This window comes from Heloderma suspectum, chromosome 3, assembly GCF_057233095.1.
Source record: "Heloderma suspectum isolate Gila_16-S chromosome 3, 16-S_ref, whole genome shotgun sequence".
NCBI lineage: Eukaryota > Metazoa > Chordata > Lepidosauria > Squamata > Helodermatidae > Heloderma > Heloderma suspectum.
Window position 1 is genome coordinate 217,086,759 of NC_139460.1, and position 22,044 is coordinate 217,108,802.

Consider the following 22,044-nt stretch of genomic DNA (forward strand, 5'->3'; position numbering starts at 1 on the left):
TTGAATTTGCATATGGATCACAAGTATTAGTTATGTGATCCATATGCAAATTCAATCCCCGCAATCCTGCAAAGACAAGATTTTGAGTCTCATACCAAGCTTTTAACACATTTAGTTCATGTAGAGTTTGAAAGATCAGAGTTCACAAATATTCTTTAAAATGTTTAAAGTTACTTTTTTTTGCCACGCTTCTACAGTGACTGACAATAACAGAAAATTAAGATAAAGTAAAAAATAAGGCAGCAGTGACTGATGAAGGCACTACAGTGAAAATAATGTAATTATCCTCTTCCTTGCCTTTAAATTTACTACTGCTGCTCAAATTGCTTTTCTTTAAAGTTTTTGGCTGGCAACATGGGAAATTTTGCCTCCCCCCCCCCCCGTGTACAATCTAAATATGTAGGAAAAACCACCAAATAAATACCCCTCCCCACCAACCGTGCCATCCAGCAATTGAAGTGGCCAGAGGCTGGAATTCATGGGCATAAAACCAAACAAATATGGAGGAGCCAGAATGGAGAAAAATATCCCTCCCTTGATTTGGGTTCTATGCAACTCCCAACCTTCATGTTCTATTGACCACACTCAGACCCAAAATAATTGTTTATAAAATGTGCCTCTCTTCAAAGCCTTAAAAGAAAAACCTCTCCTTTGATCACACTTGCCCTATTGTTGCAGCATCAGCTTTGAAGAACTCTGTTACATCATCACTGGATGCCTGTTGTATGTTCCACAATATAGGTTGGTTGGTACTCAAGAGAGGGCCTTTGATAGCAGCACCCCGATTGTGAATTCCATCCTGAGTGAGGTAAAATTGACTCCTTACTACCTACTTAAAGCAGTAGAAGGGAACACTGTCCTGTTCCATCAGGCTTTTAATGTTTTCCTGCTCTCTGTTAATGCTGCTCACAAATTTTTGTTCCTCTGGTTTTAAGTTTAAATGTTTTTATTCTACATTGCCTTGAGTGCTCATAAGGCAGTGTAATTTTATCAAATAAGTAAATATGCATTTTAAGCTGAATACGTCTTAAGATAGTTTAAGTGTGAATGTGGCGAATATACATATCATACATGCAAGCTTACTGAAGACCTGTGATTGACTCCAGCTTCCTGCCCAGTGACAATCTGAAGCAAGTTGATTGGTGAAAAGGATTGTTGAGATTGCTCCATCTTGTACACAGTTGTAAGCAACGAGGGGTTATGGGTCAACAGTGAAAATGAGTATGGAAGCAGCTGAAACACTTCTTTTATACTAATAACCAGTAGGAAGATAGAGTAGGTAGCTAAAGCCAAAATTGCCTAAACACTTGTTTTCTTGCACACATCTTCCTCACTTGCTACTGCTGCAGCCGCCTAAGTGAGACAACATAAACCTCCCATTGGATCGTTAAGCACAGATAAGACAGAGTAATCCCGAGTATATCTATCTTCCGAAGCCTAGAGATGTATTACATAAAAGAACTCTACATAACTTAATACTGAAGACACCAGACAACTGGTTTCTATTAATAAAATTCAGCAGAAAGAAAAGTCACACCACAGTTCAATGTGGAGGATTCACCCCAGTAATTGCAGAGGCTTTTATTTAAAGCCTGGGGGGGGGGGGGTGTTACATTATTTTTTTATTACAAAAAAGTAATACAGTAAGGCAATTTCTCAAATATCATCCTTGTAAGCCAAAACAGTTGTCATTCATATTTCACACACAGTAGCATTCATACAGGAGTTACATTCTGTATCCTAAAGCAACAGAAGACAGCAAGCACCTCATCTCCTTGTGTGATCATGGATGCAGAGTACTGTAGTGAAAAATGGGTTTAGTACCATGGGTTTAAATCTTTATTTTCCCCCATCAGGAATGATCTGATCATCAGCAAAACTGAGATTCCCCACCCACCCCAAAACGAAGGTGCAGAAATGAACTTTGACATGAAAAAGGAAGCACTGCCTTGTTTCACTTATTGGAATATGGCAGCGATTCATTGTCTTCATGAGTAATAAGCCAATAAAGCAGTAGAACTGTAAACATACCAAACACCTAGGTCTTACAATCTTATGCTGTGTCTTAGGAATCTGAAATATTCTCCAAGTCAAGCTGTGCATTACCGTATTGTAAAAGCAATTTTCATGAATGAAGCAATAGTTCCTATTCAAAGAAAAAATGTTTACGGGATGTGTTTCAGTGACACGTTAGGTGCATTTATTTATTTAATGCACTTCTTAGCCATCTTTCAGGACTACAGTGTGGCATAAACTGCAGTCCTGAATAGAAATAGCTTGCCTAAGAACAGACCCCAGAAAATCTCTTAACATAAATGCATTTCCTTATGGAATATCTCTTGATACCAGAGTTTGGTTCATCCTCCATTTATATGGCTTATGCTTCAGCAAAATCCAATCCAAGCCTTTGCATTTCCATCCATCATCAAAATGTCCCAATTCTTAAGTGTTCTAGCTCTCAAGACTTCTCTGCAATTCATAGTCTGTTCCATTGTGCAGTAACTGTTTTAAATTAAAATAAAGACATCCATTCTTGCTTAAATTTTGTTTTAGGATGGGCTTACTACTGTGCAGCTAAAACCTTGACAGAAGCAAGCTAATAGCAGACCATCCCATGCTCCCATAGTGTTCTTTGCTATTCTGCATATGGAGAAGGAGAATTATGACTGGAATTATATTCTAAGGACTTTTTTTTTTAACTGTACCAAGCAACAGACAAGTGTAGGAACATACACTTGTCAGTTCAACAGATAGGTGCTACCAGTTGAGCAGGCATAAGAGACTAAAAATTAGTTTTGGCCAGGCAACTATGGTTCAGCTTTAAATTGCAGCTTTTAAATAGCCATTTAAAAATAATGTGAGTTTTCTTATGTGAAATGGGCCTTGTACTCCCCCCACTCTGAATTGTTCCAGTCCTAAACTCTGCAAGACTAACAATAAAATACCTTGATCGATATCTGTAGCTTCTTAGTGTCTGTAGCTTCTTCTAAGAAGATCATTGTCACAACCACCACTCTTGCAATACTCTTTTCCAATTTATGCATGCCCCCAGACAATTACGCTGATGTATTTTACACTTTGAAATAACATGCATTAAAAGCAATTATATCAAAATAAGCTGGAGTGCTTCAGCTGCATTTCAAAATATATTGGTTTAACTTAAAGATGTATTTCACTGCCATACACTATTTGCAGATCCGTTTAAATTAAATCAGTTTCTTGATGAGTCACCCTGGTACACTTTGGCCTGGTTGAGACATAATGCTAAACCAAAGGTGAGTGCTACATGCCTGAGTGCAGAGTCTGCGAGTTCGCCCTCCCTCCAGCATGGCTGCGAAATCAGAAGCTTTTACTTGTCTTCAATCAGCCAGTTTGCTTTATCCCAATTCAGGCAAACCGTGTTTAATCATAAACCACGGTTTACGAAGCTGGCTTGTTTTCCTAAACTATAGTTAAGGCTAACCACAGTTTGTCTGGATTTGGATGCAACAATCAACTGCAGTTAACTGAAAATGGAAGCAAAAGCTTCCAATCTCCTCCTCATGGCTATGCCAGATGAAGAGGGGGGAGCGCATGAGTCTCAAAGCTCATGCACACCAACAATAACCCATACTTTAAGCATTACACAGGGCACAGAAATAAACGGAACTTGCCACAAAATAATTGGGAGCAGAATTGCAGCCTTTATGTCAAAGAGTGGCCTTTGTTATGGCAGACTATTTAGACAAACTAGAGAAGGGCTAGGCAACCTAGAACCCTCCAGATATTTTGGATTGCAACTACTGAATTCCTGCCCATTTGCCACTTTGACTGGGGCTCATGGAACTTGCAGTCTAAAAAATCTGGAAGGCACCTGGTTGTCTATATCTACAGTAGAATAATTCTCATATCTGTGGATTCAGTCCTTAGGTTCTCAGGACTCACTATAATAGCTGTTTTTTCCAATAAAGGACCCAGACAATCTCTAATCTCCAGTTAAAGGCTTTCATACTGCAGCATCTGTATGAAGGGCTGCAAAAGACCCCTTATCTGAAACCCTGGAGAACTGTTTCCAGTCAGTGTAGAGATAATACTGAGCTAGATGGACCAACAGTCTGACTTGGTATAGAGCAGCGTATAGAGCAGCATCATATGCTCATTACTGGGGCTATTTACACTTCATTCTGGATTCTTTCTTCAATTACAGCTTCATTCCCAGGATTTGCCTGCAAGCTTTCTCATGCTTGTTGCTTAAAACTGCAGAGTCTACACAGAAGTAAATCAGTTTGTGAGTAGATGCCATGGTCTGATGTTCCATGTAGCACACATGTTTCACATTTCAGCTTGGTCCCTTATTCCTGTACCGATCTTTGTGTCCTAAAAAATGTGCATAGTATAGAACAAAAAGGGATGATGAAAAATGACAATGGAAGAGACATTACTCCAAAACAAAATGCAACGAGGAGTTATTGTGCAAAATAGCTTTTGTAAAAAAAAAAAAAAAGTAATCTTGTGAATTGAATGTATATTCTATATAAAAGTAAGTGAACTAAAGCAGTGGGACCATTCTGAAAGTGCCCTCACTGCAATGAATCTAAAATATACCTACTCCTCTACAGGGTTGAGGTCTGAAGAAAAACAAAACAGTTTTGCAAGTTTTTAGCAGAAGTCAGCTGTACACAGTGCTTGACTTCCCTGTCCCTATGATGTCACTAACAAACTTCCCCTCCTCCAGTTCCCAGAATGGTTTTGCTTTTCTTATTTAAAGGCAATATTTTATTTAATCCATTTGGGACAAAGGAACAGGTAAATTTATGAACAGTCATGCAGTGCTTTTAAAAATAAAAATGGTGAGCAGCTTGCTTGAAGCACTGGGGGAGGGAAGCACTGAGCCAGTGTTTGATTCACTGATATGCGCATCTATTGTTTCATCTGCAAAGAAGGGAAGATTCACCTCCCGGCTGAGGTCCATGTGGTGAGTTCTCTTTTTGTATTATGTCTGGTCATTATTCAAGTGTGAAAGTGCAGCACTAAATGATTGTGAGGGTTCTTTGCTTTCGAGTTAGCACAACATTTATACATTTTACTAAATAAAAATATGCAGCTTGTAGCAATTTGCGAAAGCAAGCCTCTATCTGACTGTGGCAACAGGAATCTTATGATCGAGCTAGGTCTTACAACTAATAGGTTCAGGTGGATCAGAAGCACTTTTCTACCTTTATCAGTGATCCAATACAACAGCCAGCTATTTTTGTTCTGAAATACTGATCTGACTATTGCTGAGACAGATTTGTGCAGTGGATAGGAATGTTGGAGAATTCTGCCACGGATCCCAGGGGGGCCGAATTCCAGTGAATCCGGCCCCCCGGAATCCGTGGCAGAACGGAGCAACCCGCCCCAACACCCTTGAAAGCCCCGCAAAACGGAGCCTACTTGGCTGCAGCTGTGGCTCTGGCGGCAGCTCCGGCTGCTGCCGGGCTGCTGCGAACGCAAATGGCGTCCTGAGTAGGGGACGCCATTTGCGTCCCTATGGTAGCCTGTGATAGGCTGCGTAAATATTTACGTAGCCTATGACGGCTAAAGCAGGGACGCAAATGGCGTCCCCTACGCCATTTGCGTTCCCGTTTTCTCCGTGATAGGCTACATAAATATTTACGTAGCCTATGACGGCTAAAGTGGGAACGCAAATGGCGTAGGGGACGCAAATGGCGTAGGGAATGCTATTTGCGTCCCTGCTTTAGCTGTCATAGGCTACATAAATATTTACATAGCCTATCACGGGCTACCATAGGGACCCAAATGGCGTCCCCTACTCAGGACTCCATTTGCGTCTGCAGCAGCCCGGCAGCGGCTGGAAGCCCGCTGCGGGTTGGCTCGGCTGGCCGCGGAGCCTGCCGGCTGGGCAGGATTCCGGGGGAGAGGAACGGATCGCCTTCCCCCCCTCGAGGATTTCGGGGGGAAGGATGGAGCGCCTCCCCCCCACCGCGGATGTCCCTGGACGAAACCAGGTAAGTGTTTTGTACATCCCTAGCAGTGGATTTCCAATCATCCATCTTAATTCAGATACAACTCTGAAATGTTTGCATTTGGCCGCCTTGGGCACAAAGTCATCCAAGAAATGCCAAGCCCTTATTGGAGACTTATGTACAAAAAACCTTAAGATCCTGAAGCAGAACAATTAAGGGGGTAGAATATAGGAAGGAGCTATAACTGTCTTCTTAACATCCTGTGTGAATACAGCTCTAGGTAGTTAAAAGGCTAGTAACAGAGACAGCACTCATTCAGGGTCCACACCATCCTAATATACTGAAAACAAAAAGCTTTCAAAAGATTTAGTATTATAAATATATCATCTTTGTCACAAAAAACACTTCAGTTGGAAAACAAAAATATGGCATTTTGGGAATGAAGTTGTGCATTTTCTCCTCATACAAATTGTTTCATACAAATTCAGACTCCCAGTCTAAGGCACAATGTTACGTTCAAGCCAATTATGTACTTGTCTCCATGGATTCATAGGGTTATTACCAATTACAAAACAATAAAAGCAGCAATAATTTTGAAAAGGACGGAGTTGAATCACAATGTGGTTAAAAGATGGATCATACCTGGAAAGTCATTTTTTCAAGCTGTTCTCATGCAGGTGGCAAAAGGACAGTAATATAGTACTGCTCAAGCCACCTGTATGTGTACAACTACTGGCTCGTTTCTTAGGACTAGCAGCCAGGTTCATCTACAAGGCATAACAAAAAGGAAGATCATCTGTGTCTGAACTTGCAGGGCAGTGGAAAAGCCTTCCCAGAATAGCCTGAAGATAAGGCCCATGAGCACAACCCATAGTACTTGCATTCATTAAGGAGTTTTGCCATTGATGTCAATCAGATGTGGCTTGCAGCCCCTGTCCACAGTTTTATAGCAGTGGTGAGGCATTCTAAAATCAAGGAATAGAAGTAGAAGCGACGTATAGTATCTTACCCTCCAAGCAAACAAAGTCCTTGTCAGATGACAGATTGTCCATATCCATTCTACCACCAATAGAAATTTACAGTGTCTCTACAGAAGTTATTTTTGGCCATGACAACTCACAGACATTAGAAATCAAATATAATCTCCCTATTAAAAATTTAAATGGGTATATTAGCAAAGGTATTTGTCCATAGATAAAAAGGTGGTATTTGTCCATAGATGAAGAACTGGTTGGCACTGGAGACAAAAGTTGTAGTGGAGTGTTAGTGTAAACTATTGGTGTTAAACAAGGCAATATGGAAGGGAAATTAAATTTGCAATAGAAGAGAAAAAGGGAAGATCTGTATCAGTCTAACTCTGATAAAGTACACGGTCTTCGAAATTCTTGCCCACGTTCATGGATCCATTTATTGGATACTATAAAAAAAAGAAAAAGAGTCACATTGCATATTATCACTCACACCTGTAAAATGTAGCCTGTAAAATCCTGTTCAGATGCAGAAATGGTAATTTTCTGAAGTCAAACTAGAAATGTGACATGAAAAATGGCTTCATATTTATTGTGTATAATGAGATTTATTATCCAATAATATTGCTTCCGTATGCGGCCAATATTTAAATGGCTTTGGCCAAACCCCACCTGCCTGCATTGAGTGATATAGCAGCTTGCTTATACGACTTGCTTACATCTCCCTCTCCCCATCTCATCATTTTAGATATTACCCTCAAGTTCCACTTCCCACTGATATTTTTATTTGAGACATTATCTTTCAGGTACATTGCATGTATTTTAAAGTGTGACAGCTATGATGACTATGTCATATCTCAAGTTTCATACATACCCCATTTGTTTCCAACTAGTACTGGACAGGCAGCATGCCTTGTGCTGTAGTCTCCTTCACCACTTGGAAAAAGATTGTACCAAAATACAGCTGTCCCCTAGGAAAATACAACACAGTATCAATCCATTACACTGCCTCAATGTTAACTTCTGAAAAATGCAGGGCTAAGGCATGCTAAAAGCTGATGCTCTACAGGTGTTAGCCAACGGGATATGGCAAAGGCACCGATCACCACCACCTGCCATGATTTCTACGTGTGTCTCAAGGCTACATTCACCTCAGCACTTCTTGAACTCCTGGCTTTATGACAGTGAAATAGAGACGTCTTGAAGCTCCCAACGTTGCTCCAAGTCTATTCTCTTGCTGCCTCCTTATTTTACTCCAGGCCCTGAGCTGCTTGTCACTGAGGCCATTTGATCCCTATAAAGCCTCACAGTGCCTAGTATTCAGCCCGAAGTGGCTACCTACCAATTTGCCCCACACAAGGCACAGTGCCATATATGTGTTGCCATATATGTGTTGTACCACATTCTGAATGGATTCTGTCCCTATTCTGCTTTTGGCTTAGTGCTGAAGTAGCCATGTATTAAACAGCTTCTTTCCCATTGTATCTTGGGGGGGGGGGGGTCATTTTATCTAATTTTAGTGGCCACCTTTAATGGCCCTTCCTTCAAATATTTTCACAATGCTATCATTAATACTGTGCAATCTTATTAAGTGATAAATACAGCATTAAAGATACCCTATGATATTTTAGCAATGGGAAGTTAAATGCCACTTTCAAAAATGTTTTTAAAAATGAGCTTTAAGTTTCAAGTAAAAGAGAAAGATTCAGTTCTAATCAACTAAATGACCTGTGCAATATTAAAAGGCAGCATGCATTATAAAACCCATGCATTCCGAAATCATTCAGTACTATAAGTATCCCTATAATTTTAAATAAATTTACTCAACTTGTACTTTTCATTTTACAGTTCCCTCTGGAGAATTTGGAAACTAATTTTAATTTTGTGGCACTGGGTGTTTCCAGATGGAAGGCTTCCAGCATTACCGCACAAGATACGAGACCTAACAGAACTACACTAGACCAATGAAATAATTTTATAGAATGTTTATAAACCAATACGACAAATAAAGCACTTGATGGTACACATCAAATTATAAAGGAAGTGACTATTTCAATGCCTATATACCATTTATAACAATCATATCAGTCATAATCATGTGACATATATGACAAATTAAGCACAATTGATGGTACACATCAGAGTATTAGAGAAATTTATATTTGCGATGCCAATATACTATTTAGAACAATCCAACGTCATAACAAGCATATCAGTAGACTGCTATAGCGGCGTTTATCGTTTGTTTGGTGATTGGCTTTTGCAGTGCTAACACATTTTGGGAAGAGTGAGTTGGAGAAAACCAGCATTTCTACTTTCAATACAGCATTGGAGTTTTCTTCTAGATATAAATAGAATTGACTATTTCACCCCATTGATCAGTACACCATTGCAAATTCATTAATTCAGGAAGTGAAACAATCTTTTAATGATATCTGTTATCAGAGTTTGTTATTAAAGTTTGTTCTGTATCTAAAAGAATTATCTATAGGAGTTCCTGATGAAGACTATATATAGTTGAAACAGGAATATATTGGGGTTCTGTGGACTGATACAATTACAACTGATATGGTTATGATATTGATATGATTGCTATAAATTGTAGGCCTGTGCATGGACCCTCTGCTTCACTTCAGATGCTGCTTTGGACCTTCTGAAGCAGCCCCGCTTCTCTTTGGGCCGATTTGGATTCCATCTGCTTCACTTTGGATGTGAAGCAAGATTTGGATATCTGAATCATTATGATATGATGCTTTCCCATTGACTTGCATTAGAAAATAGAACCAGCCATACTTTTTCAGTTTTCATGATAAATACATGACATTTGGCGATCCGTCAGTCCCCATGAAGGGGATTCCACCTGCCAAATATCAGACCGTTTGGCCCAGTAGTTTTTGTGCTAGGCAGAGTTCACTTTTTATTTTTTCAACAAAAACTCTCAAAGCTTGTCATGGGGCTCCTTCACACTGAGCTTTTATCCTGTGATTTAGATTGCTCCTTCACGGAAGTTTGTGGGCTCTTTACATGACACCATGATCATTCAAGGTATCTCCTGCATTAAATGCCCTTTGTTCCGTTTTTAAATAGATCACAGATAATGAGCTCTCAAATTACCCCATTGTGTTCCGCTTCAGTTTACTCCGTGAAAAGAGTAAAAGCGGCAAGAAGAGGAGCAAGATCAATGAAAGATAATGGAAGACTCAGATACTGGGAGGAGGGGGTAAGGGGAGGGGGAAAAGGAAGGGGGTGAAAAAGGGAGCCTTTGTGATCCTGCATTTAAAATGGAAGCAGAAAGCCCCATTTTAAATGCAGGATTTTAGGCTGGTGTAGAGATGCCCACTGTTTCCACAGAACTGCATGAAACTTGGGGACCTCTCAGCCCCCGTCGAGGGGATCACACCTGCCAAATTTCAGACAGTTTGGCCCAGTAGCTTTTGTGCTAGGCGCAGATAAAATGTGCTGTTCTGAGAAACTCAAACCAAAGGTCATAAAGGAATAATCAGAGAAATTAGGTGTTTAAGCAGTGATTATGAGGAGGTCACTATCCTTAATATCTGCTGTAGGTGTCTCTGAAGTGCAATACCCCTCTCCCCTTTCCCATTCAGCTTCACCTCAGGCTCTCTTTGGCTGAATTTGGAATACACAGGGAAAACAGGCTGGAGTAGTTTTTGTGCTAATGTGCTTTTTTTTTTAGCACACAAAAGATTAATATTTTATATTTTAATAATTTTTTTTAGCCACACCTCACCTGCCAAATTTCAGAAAGTTTTAAATTTTAAAAAATGACGCAAGTGAACCGAAGGAACTGAGAGTGTAGCAAAGTGCACATCATTATCTAGTTTATCCTTATATATGCAGTTGGCGATCTGGCTGGCCGCTGGAAACCTCCACCTTGTGGACCCATACTTCGCCCACTCCTCCTCCTCCATGATGGCCTGCCTAAGCCTCTTGAGGTGAAAGACGGACTGCTTGCAGGAGCTGCAGCACTACCAGCCTTCTGCTTGTCCCTGCTGCCTACCTGCTGGGATGTGGGGGCCTCTTCCCCGAACAAGACCGATTGATGCTACGTCCTTAAGTACAGGAGCAGGCTGCTGGTAGTGTAGTGCCCTGGCTGTTTCCCCCTGCTCAGGGACGCCTTGCAGTGGCGGCAGACAGCAGCCCTGGGATCCACTCCTACCTCAAAGTGGTCCCACACGATGCTGCCTTGACATTAAAAGGAGACAGAGACTGCCTGCCTTGAGTCTTGGCAGTCACCTCATGAGCAGAGGGAACAATGGAAGAGGGGTCGGGTACTGAAGCCTCTGCCTGCTGCTCATCCTCCACCACACCCTGGAGGATCTCCTCCTCTTCACCATCCACCACGCTGAGGACATCAGACACCTCTGACATAACATCCATCAGCGGGCTCCCCTCTTCCGCTACAGAAGGAGATGGTGCTCCTTTGGCAACAGTGCTACCACTGCTGCCTACACCGGCCTCCTCAAACAGTGACCTCCAGGCACTGCAACTTGCCTCCGCGCTCTGCTGCCCTGCTACACCAGAATGCACTATCCGGACTGGGAGAGCCAGCTTGCCTACCAGTGCCGCTAGTCCCAGCAGCACCGTGCCCACCGAAGCCCCTGCCAACAAGACTCCGAAGATGCCTCATACTGGCTTGCTTGCTTTGCCACACAGTGTAGTATTATATTATTTAAATAACAGCTGTTAATGTATGTGTAGTGCTTTGCCCACTGTTTTTTGAAATGTGGACTGTGTACTGCTTTGTCACACATTGTTTGCTTGTCCACACAGCACAAACACACACACAAGAGCAAAAGCAAACCAAACACTGAACTACCTACAAGCAAAGGGTGTGGGGATTAACTATAATCCTAACAGAAGAGAAAAAGGTTTTTAATTTAAAAAAAAAATAGGGAAAAGAGATCAAAAATGGGAAGGGAAGGAATACAGGAACTGAGAAGGGGGTGGTGGAGGGGAGCCAAGAACAAGGACGTTTAAAAAAAAATATATATATATATACACACACACACACACACACACACACACACAAACACACACTGAAAGTAAGGGCAAACTAATGGTTGAGAGAGAATTAAGAAGGTGGGGAGAAGCTAAAGAACGAGGCAAAGCAACTAAAGTGAATTGTTTTGTTTTTTTAAATGAACAAACAAGAAGAATGAAAGGTAAAACTTATTACAGAAGGGTGGGGTGTGGGGAGACTAAGAACCAGGGAGGAAACTCAAACTAAGTACTAAATGTTTGGTTTTTTAAATGAAGAATCTATAAAAGAAAAAAAGAGAATGAATTAATAAAGGAACACAAAGCTGCACACACAGGATCTCTCTCTAACAACAAAGCCACCACCTAACCAGCTCTCTCTCTCTCTCTCTCTCTCAATTAACAAATGCAGGCTGATCTCTCCACTCCAGTATTCTCCACCCCCTTCCTCCGCCACTGTCACTGACTGGAGACAGCTGGGTTCCGTTCAGCCCTAATTTGGCAACTAGAGTTGCCATTCGCCAAAACTCCCTCCCTCCTCCTCCTCTCCCCTTCCCCCCTCAATCCTCCTCTTTTCCCCCTCTCAGATCTCTCTCAAGTTGATACATTTGGAGCCAACCTGTCTGGACTACTCAGAAGGCATCAGAAGAGCTATGAATCTCCAAGGAGGTCTGAGACGCCTTGTCGATGAGCTGCTTCACTTCGGGGCGCCTCAGTGCTGTTCTGATCCACCTCAGATCATGCCAAGGCACCGCCGAAGCAGCCTGCTTCACTTCATCTTTCAGGATTTGGACCGAAGTGGTGCACAGCCCTAATAAATTGTGCTTCATTTGTCATATATGTTATATAACTATGAATGATATGGTTATTAAGACATAGATATGAATGTTATAAATGGTATGTAGGCATTGGAAATATTCACTCTTTTTACAATTTAATATGTACCATCAAGTGCTCTATTTGTCATATAGCTTTCTAAACATTTTATAAAATTATCTCATTTATCTAGTGCAGTTCTGTTAGGTCTCCTGCACCTTGTGTGTTCGGTTTGAGCTGTTATTGGGGACTTTGTCTTTTCTGTTTTGCATTCTAGTATTACTAGCTAGAAGTAATTGCGCAGCTATTCCATCTTTTCCTCCTTACCAGATTATCTATGGTAAAGAAAAAGGTGGAAGCAGTGGTGGGAAAACATGGGAAGGTTACAAGTGAAAGATGACATCATCTGGACCCCCTGTAAAATTCCATGAAGAATTTCTGCATCATGCAAGATGATGGCATGATAAAAGCCTCATCTAGAAGCACCCACTGACTAAGAAAATAAGAGATAGCGTTCTATTGAAATGCGACCCACAGCCCCCTTTTTTGCCAAGTGTTACAGGGGCCTGGTTCAGATGTAACAACCTTGGTCTGATAAACCATAGTTTATTAGAGTGAGAACAAGTATGTGCCTACACGCTCCTTATCTCCATCACGCACACCGTAATACAATACTTCTGGGATTTAAGCCACAGTTCCCTGTTTCATCCAAAATGAGAAAATATATTTTAGGCTGACTACAAACCAGGGTTGCAAACCATTATTTGTTTCTGTCTTGCAAGCCCGGATAATTATCAGAGCTTAAGCTACCGCTTCCCGGCTTGAATATAACAAGAAACTATGGCTTAACAAACCCTGAAAATATTGCATCGTGGTGTGTGGACCGCCCCCTGCAAGTTCTGACACTGCAACAGGGTGCGTATGTGCAAGGTTTACTCTATTCATTGGAAACATTTCAAGTATTTTGCAGCAGCTTTAATTTAGGGGCACCCATACTAGGCTTTTAAATGGAAGGAATAGTACACAGATGGTCAGCTAACACACACACATTCACACTTACCTTTCTAGGCCAAACACTGGCTCCTACTTCAGGAAATACCGTTGCTCCCCCTGCTGCCACATCACTCATCTGAAAAAGAGATGGTGTCAGTCATAAGCCAACCATTTCAAACAGCCTCTTTAAGCCATTATCAAAAAGTAATCAGATGGACTACAGCGCTGATTTGATATCGTGGGCACTGAAGCAGCATTCTCTTTGCCACTGAAGTTTTGAACAATAAAGCTGGTCAAATTTAAAGGGTATGTTGGTGCAGTTTTCATACTGGATATATAAAGTACTCTAATGTAGTAACACAATTAACATTATAGTCTAATAACAGGATTCATCAGTACAACATGCCAAGAACGTTAGTGGTCATCCAGTAATTCCTTCCTCCCTCTTAAACTTCTCTATTTGCCCTGTCTGATTCTATTGGCTGATAACGCGGATCTCACAATGGGGCTTGCTGGTAAGGAAATAATGGACGCTCCAGCTGCCATTGATGTAACCACTTGATGATGCAGATGATTTGGCCAGCTTTGACCCAGGAAACTGAATTTTTACTGTGTCACTGGAAATCTGAAATTCAAAGTCTAGGAGTATCCTATGTGAAATGAAACCTCATGGATGTCTGAATGACACCTGTCCAGTACAGATTGGTTTAAAAGCTGTTGTCAAAAACTCTTTGAAAGCTCAAATAAACCAAGTCACTCAGCAAAGACCTCTACCCAACCTTAGCAGTCATAGGATAAGAGGAGAGTGCCTCTCATAGATCAGTAACTGGTTAAAAAAAAACAGGAAGCACAGGAATAAACAAATAGTTCTCACAATGGAAGAATGTAAACGGTGGGGTCACCCAAGGATCTATGCTTTTTATGGTCTGGAGTGAGGGATTACTACTGAAGTGGCCGAGTTTGCTGATGACCCCAAATTATTTAGGGTGGTTAAAACAAAAAGCAGAGAGCTCTAAAAGGATCTCTCCAAGCTGGGTGTGTGGGCATTAAAATGGCAAATGCAGTTTAATGTAAGCAAATATACAGTAAAAAAATCCAAACTTCACGTAAACGCTGATGGGAGTCTGAGCTGGCAGTGACTGACCAAACAAAGGGATCTTAGGGCTGTGGTGGATATCTCAATGAAGATGTTGACTCAGCTTGCGGCTGCTATTAAAAGGCAAATTCCATGATGGGGATCATTAGAAAAGGAATGAAAAAGCATTTGAAATCGACAATAAACTTACCAGTATAGTGCCTTTATACAAATCTATGGCGTGACCACACTTTTAAATACTGGGTACAGTTCTAGTCCCCACACCTCAAAAAGAATACTGTAGGGTGGGAAAAGGTGCCGAAAAAGCCAACCAAAATTATCAAAGGGCTGAAGTAACTCCTCTATGAGAAAAGGTTATAATGTTCAGGGCTTTTTAGCTTGGAAAAAAAGGTATGGAGAAAGTGAATAGGGAGACGTTTTTCTCCCTCTCTCATGATCCTAGAACCTCGGGTCATCCAATGAAGTTAAGTAATGGGAGATTCAGAACAGACAAAAGTTCTGAATCTTTTTCACACAGTGCTTAATTAAACTATGGAATTTGCTTCCACAAGATTAAATGATGATTGTCAAGTTGGACAGCTTTAAAAGGGGATTAGACAAATTCATGAAGGATAAGGCTAATAATGGCAACTGGTCCTGATGGCTATGTTCTACCTCCAGCATCAGAGGGAGTATGCCTATGTACACCAGTTGCTGGAGAAAATAAGCAGGGGGCTGCTATTACATTCATGTCCTGCTTGTGGGCTTTCCATAAGCATCTGGCTGGTCACTGTGCAAACTGAATGCTGGACTAGACAGGTCTTTGATCTGATCTATCAGGGCTCTTCTTATTTTCTTAGAAGAGATTTATGATAAACGTATCTATCCAGGGACAGACATTTTGATTATTTAGAAGATTTCAACTCTCAAGATATATATCATGATGTATCATGGGATATATTTCTCCCAAACCAGTCACACTCTTATATCAATGTAATTTAAGAACGAACACCAGAAGCGCTATGGTACCATAATACAAACTGGCACAATATTGAAAGTTCTATGTATTTTTCAATAATTTGAATTCCCTCTCTTGCTAAGAGAAATGCCTTTGAATGTTGGCATCAAAGTATCTTACTTACATAGAACAGCCATGTAGCGATGCGGTTGCCTGTACCCAGTTCTTTAAAGGCATCCGGCTCATCTTTCTGTGTTCCAAAACATACATATCATTATACAAGTGAAATATCAGTGGCACACAAGCCTTAATGCTAGGCATTCACGAACAAAATTATTTTCAGAATCTATGAAATGGAAGGAAACATTAGTATATGTTATCTGGAACAAATCAAGTATTTTCTCCTTGAAGTTAAAGCTATTCATTCAAAGAATTATAAAACTCGCCTGTTGAAATGACATTAACACACAAAATTCTTAAGACACAAAGCATGGTTCCATTGTCCTGGTACCTATCCAGACATTACTTACTGGGGAGAAGTCCCAGTTTAGTATTAGATCTATTTGAATTTGCTACAGCACAAACCTCTCATTCTTTCCAAGGATGGGTAAGAGAGAGAATATGCATGCATGAAGTAAATGCAATAAAGCATCAGTGGCCATTCTGCTCACTAGAGGTTACTATTTTGCAATGTTTGATGTTTCCTGGATAATTTATGCAATTACTTTTCATCTCCTGCCTACATTTTTAGACAGCTGCAATTATTTCTGACAAATTTGCCAAACTGCATCTGGATATATGGAATGAGCCAACAGGAAAGAAATTTAAATACTACATAAGTTATTTTTGATGCGAAGTCTTCTTGATGTCACTGTCGTAATATTCCCAGCCTGGCACACCACTGACATTACTAAAGTAGTATAGGTAATTCTGTGGAACTAGGTCTTCTGGGACCTCTCTCAGAAAACCCATGAACAACCACAGCCATCAGAATCAGTAAGATTCAGACACGGCTCTGCAGTGCAAATCCTCTTCTTAGGCAGAACAAACTCCTAGTACTCAAGAGTTCCCTTGAAACACCCTCTCCTACATCTAAACATCACTTGAAGTAAACCAGGCAGCATCCTGGCCACCAACTATAATTCAACCAAATGTTTAAAATATACTTGGCAGCTTAAATTATCTATGCCAATGCTAACGAAATGCTTTTCATCCCTAGAATTACAGCAGAAACTTTTTCGTACTGGTCAGCCCTAATCGCTTTCACGTGTACATGCTTGGCAAGTCTCCAGTGTTTCTTCCCACACATGATACTATTGGATACTGCACTAGCTTCTACTCTGTTATCCAGGCCCAGCTGAAAGTGCTGGTTTTAACCTTTAAAGCCCTAAAGGGTAGGGGTAAGGGGAGTACATGAAGGGCCACATCATCCCATATATATCTATCAGACCCGCAGATCTTCTTCAGAGTTCTCCAGGTTCCCCTGCTAAACAAGGTGAAGTGGGCAGCTACTAAGGTAGTGATGGCATTACCCAGAGAGACTCACCTGACACCCATGGTGTCACCTGACGCTCTGGTCTTTTCTGTGCCATATGAAGACCTTTTGACTTTGCCAGGACTTTTAACTTTTAGTTTATATCTAAATTCCTTTTGGTGATCTACAGAGTTCGTAACACTTTTAGAATTTTAATATTCATTAAGCTTCTGATGCTGTTGTGAGTTTTGTTATATTTGTTTTATCCACTGCTGCCAGTTTTTATGGTGTATTTAGAGTCCATGAATGTATGTTTTACGTATCAGCTCTCTTTTATCTGTTGGCTGTCCTGTGAACTTCTCTTAGTGGATGGCATTTAAGTGCCATTAAACGAATAAATAAAATACTATTTTAGTACATTAAGGATGCAATCCAATACACATATAGGTAAGGCCTGTTTAACACAATGGGAGCTCCGCATAGGATTGCATAGACATGCAAAGGATTGTGCAGTAAAAATATTATTTCAGAAATTAAATTCATGCATGAAGACAAAAACTGTTAATTCACAATGTATACACCGATCTAGATTGTGAGTGGGGAATCAACGTTTTATGTTAAGGCAAAAATTTTAAATTAATGCACAGAGAACCTAGTTCAAAGAAAAATGTTAATTGAATGTGTTACTTCATACATAAATGCCCTGTAAACCACCATCTGAGTTCAGTTGCCATGATCTTTGCAGCTTTGCATTAAGATGGCTTAAGAAGAAAAAAATGCATTAAGATGGAATAAAATGAAAAATAATTACTTCATCCAGAAATAAATGTAGACAAGGACAAATGCAGTTATCTTAACGCTTCAAGTTCATTTGGTTCCTCTCATCTGTGCAATAACTTAAAACAGGGGTATAACATCTTATGGTTTCAGCAATCTGTACCCCATAAATATCCAAGGCCACCTAACCATCTTTAGATCAAAACAAAAACCACCTTTTGGTTGCATGTATTATCACAGACACTATGACAAAGTTGTTTTCCATCATCTCAAATATACCAGACACAATGCTCTGCAACTCAGTTTTTATAGAGTAACACTTTCATCCTTTCCTTCACTTAATAGCATTTCTCTGTAATATTTTGATGGTATTTGTTTTTATTCTCTATATTTTTATTGTTCAGATGGTAGTTTAGAAGACTTTATCCATTCAAACCGATTAGAAGACCTGACAGCCTGAATTTAACACAGACAAATATTTGTGCCACAGGCTAAAAGGCCGAGGCTTCAAAAGATTTTGCATCACCCATCTCTTTACTTGCCCGAGCAAAGTCATAGTGGGGCTCATACTGTCCTCCCACTCCATAATTTGCTACCTGGAAGAAAGAAACACAGTACATGTGAAGCACAAGGGTAGGACAGAGAAAGACTTACCCTTCCAAAATCAAAATGAGGCTCGTACTGGCCTCCTACACCGTAGTTGGCTACCTACAGCAGGGGAAGAAGCACAAATATCCAATAAACCACCCAGGATAAGAGATAAAGCATCTGCTTAATGTCTACTGTCGCCTTTTGCTTTAGGTGCATACTTAAAATATTTGAACACCTGAGAGACTCAGTGACTTCATTTTCATTTTTTTAATCTTTTACTTTTATTTTCTTAACTCCACTCACTCTTGAAGTGGACATTCTGAATTGGGGTTTCTTCTTAAAATGTGGACTATATACTTAAATATTGGAGCTAACTGAATTCTACATAGGAACACATCTAACTGAGCTCTGGCACTCGTTTTTATTTTTTAATGGAAAGCCACTGAAGGAGTGGGTATTTTAGAGCAAAACAGCAACACTGTAGATATGTGGTTAGCCCTTTTCTTGCCTGCCATTTGCCTGTTCTACCCATCCCCTCCCCAAGGTTCCGAAAAGCAGCCAGGACTAAGTGTGTGGGAACACAAACACACAGCTAAGACTCTGCTCAAAATTCTCTTCCTTATGCTGGTCTGCTAGCTATCACTTTATAATGAGCTAATACAAAACGACTGAACAACAATACAAAAGCAAAAATTGAAAATGAGTTGAACTGAGACTCTTGCAGTCTTCGTTCTCATGAAATTGTATTTTATTTCCAAATAAAGTTAACAAAATAAAGGCAACAAAAAGTACATAATAAATCAAGATCACTAAAGAAACAAAGGAATTCACTAATCATAATTCTTAGTCTATAACTGATATGCTTATGGAACATCTACAGTAAAATGGCTTACGTAGGAGCTCAATATCTAATGGAAGAATTAAAATACAGTTTATACAACATATAAACTGAGCATGTACAAGTGTGTGTTATTTTGTGAGTATGTGTGTGCATGTCTGCTGGAGGGGCCTTCCTCTGTGTCCCACCAGTGTGAGACATACACTATGGTGGGACGTGGGAGAGGACATTCTCTGCTGTGGCACCCCTCCCCTTGGAGGCTTGACTGGCGCAGACATTAGTCTCATTTCGGCGCTAAGTAAAAACGTGGCTTTTTACCAAAGCCTTTGAGGGCTAAATGCATTTTCTAAAGTGGCACACTGTTTTAGCTGTTTTATTGATTTAGATTTTAATTGGTATTAGCTTGTTTAATGGTTTAATATGTTTTTAGCTGTTTAAATTATTTATTGTTCTATACCTTTTAAATTGATTTTTATCTGTACACCGCCCTGAGATCTTAGTGATATAAGGCGGGATACAAATGTTTTAAATAAAATACATGTCTGTATTACTCAGAAAAAATATCCTTACAGAAATTTAAACCGGTATGCAATGATAATTATTTTTCAAGCAGGAGCCACTTTAACTCCAGGCACTGTCACTGAGTCTACTTTGGGGGGCTTTCCTGGACCGTGGCGAAGGGGGTGCTCTCCCCAGTCAAGTGGCAATGCTGTGCACTGGACTTGACTGGACACCTTTCAAACCTCTCTTCTCCATCATCTGAGTAAGGCCTCGTCAGTCAGTCACTAAGTCACCAGGCAGGCAAATTCCGACCATCTCACTTGGTCCTTGGATTGATAATGGAACTTTTTCTTGTCACTGAGAACGCTTGGCTCTACTCAGTACTGCAGAATCCCCCAGCGCAGGTCCATGCTTCTCTCCCCCTGCGAGGGATTTGATTTCCCTTCCACTTTCAGCACCTGCGTAGTGAACCACTGCAGCTATCACGTTGCTCTTTGCCTCTTGGGCTTCACCACCACCACAGCTAGTTGGTTGTTTGATCCTGCATTCTCCTCTTCTCCCTGCCCTTGCCCCACCTTATGGCTGATGAGGGGCAGGTCTCTTGACTATCCTCTCCAAAAAGCTCCTCTAGTAGCCCAGGTCACAGCTGCCACCCTGTTGCTAAAGCAAACAAGGGAAAACTAGATAGCACCTGCTGAGAGTGACTAGCTACCGCAAAAAGAGAGAGAGGCAGAGAGTTGCACTTGAGGTAACTGGAAACTGCCAGTGGCTCTCAGGCTTTGCAGCAAACACTACTGGATTAGGGTTGTGTGCTAATGACAGCAAGATTCTCAGTACTCAAAGAAGTATGGGAATATGGGCCACGGGGAGTTTGTTTTTGATCTTTTTGCAAAGTGAGCATGGTTGGTCACACGCTTATATTTGTATTTATTAGCTTACCTGGAGCTCCTCTGCTGTGGAAACATCCAGTCCTGTTAGGTCCTGTATTCTTGCATTAATACGTGACACTACAGGGTTTTCATACCCGGACAGCCAGGCACTAAACATGAAATGAGATGTTATTCCTGAACAACATGTTCCAAGAATTATGTGTCAAGACTAATAAGAAATCACTTCTTAGCTGTGCAAAAAGGTCTACAGGAAAATAGGCTTAGCTTAAATGTGATAATGGTGAGTTTGATAACTCCACTTATAATGAACACCTTTAGCCTTTCGGCTGGTGCACATCCACAACTGAGTAAATAACTTGTCAGCTTAAGTACATATGGAAGCCATTACATGCATAGCATTGCAATAGTACATGGCAGTCCTTTCTGGACCTGCTACAAGTGCAAGAATTGCTGCAATTGTATATACTGTCTTACAGGCATTATTTTCTGCATAGGATTTCTGGCATAGCCGGTGTGAGTTAGGCCTCGGTATAATCATACAGGGTAAATTTGTTGTGTATGTAAAGCAGCGCTGGACTGCTGCTTTAGATCAGCAAGCCATTTTCATCATTAATTATGTCTGAAAGAGAAGAAACGTTATTTATTCACTGCCGTGTCCAGTTTTCTCTTAATTGCCACTGCTCTAGTCAAAAGCAGTGAGCCAGGCTGTGAACAAAGCTACAAACCCAGATCCATGGGCTCAGCTGCTGAGATTGATGTCTGTGAAAATGAGGAGGGCTCTCCATGCCACAACTGCACTCAGAATTCCCATCTCTGCACTGAAGAGCTGGCAGGAATAACTGCCCTGGAAAGGGTCATCTGACAGATAAGATAGTTACATAGCTTAAAAAATTCAGAACCATCTCAAATGATCACTCAGTTTAATCCCACATTGTATATGTGCCTATCAATAAGCTACTAGTGAATTTTAACAAGGACTTTTACCAAGTGCAACAATGAAAGATTAGCCAACTTTTGGTTGCATATGGGTACAGCTACTCAGATGTAGGCTCTGTGTATAACATACTACCAGTTATCCTGAAACCATTGCCAGTTGGATTACTTGTGAATAATGGTTTGGACTGCGGTAATTTTATAAGCTTACAATTCACTCACAGGACTAGATATCCTTTCCTACAAGGGACTGGAATGATAGGGTGGATTGTTTAAAGCAGAAAACT

General features: G+C 40.7%; 1 protein-coding gene across 6 annotated transcripts in view; it reads right to left on the bottom strand.

Moving 5' to 3' along the window:
• Positions 1-1,548: 1,548 nt before the first annotated feature.
• The window catches only part of P4HA1 (prolyl 4-hydroxylase subunit alpha 1), a 53,170-nt gene continuing 32,674 nt past the window's right edge, over positions 1,549-22,044 (bottom strand). For 2 of the 6 annotated variants that reach the window (XR_014789385.1, XR_014789386.1), the window contains exons 10-16: positions 20,874-20,973; positions 18,547-18,600; positions 15,938-16,003; positions 13,788-13,856; positions 7,788-7,884; positions 6,955-7,362; positions 1,549-4,356 (exon numbers count right to left, since the gene is read on the bottom strand). Coding sequence is in view for 4 of the 6 variants with exons in the window: in XM_084845608.1 (XP_084701734.1) it covers positions 7,292-7,362; positions 7,788-7,884; positions 13,788-13,856; positions 15,938-16,003; positions 18,547-18,600; positions 20,874-20,973 (457 nt within the window). In the remaining 2 variants the exon portion in view is untranslated. Of the gene's footprint in view, positions 4,357-5,838; positions 7,363-7,787; positions 7,885-13,787; positions 13,857-15,937; positions 16,004-18,546; positions 18,601-18,658; positions 18,713-20,873; positions 20,974-22,044 lie in introns of those variants that run through there. The other 4 variants (XM_084845605.1, XM_084845606.1, XM_084845608.1 and 1 more) reach the window with 3 other exon arrangements.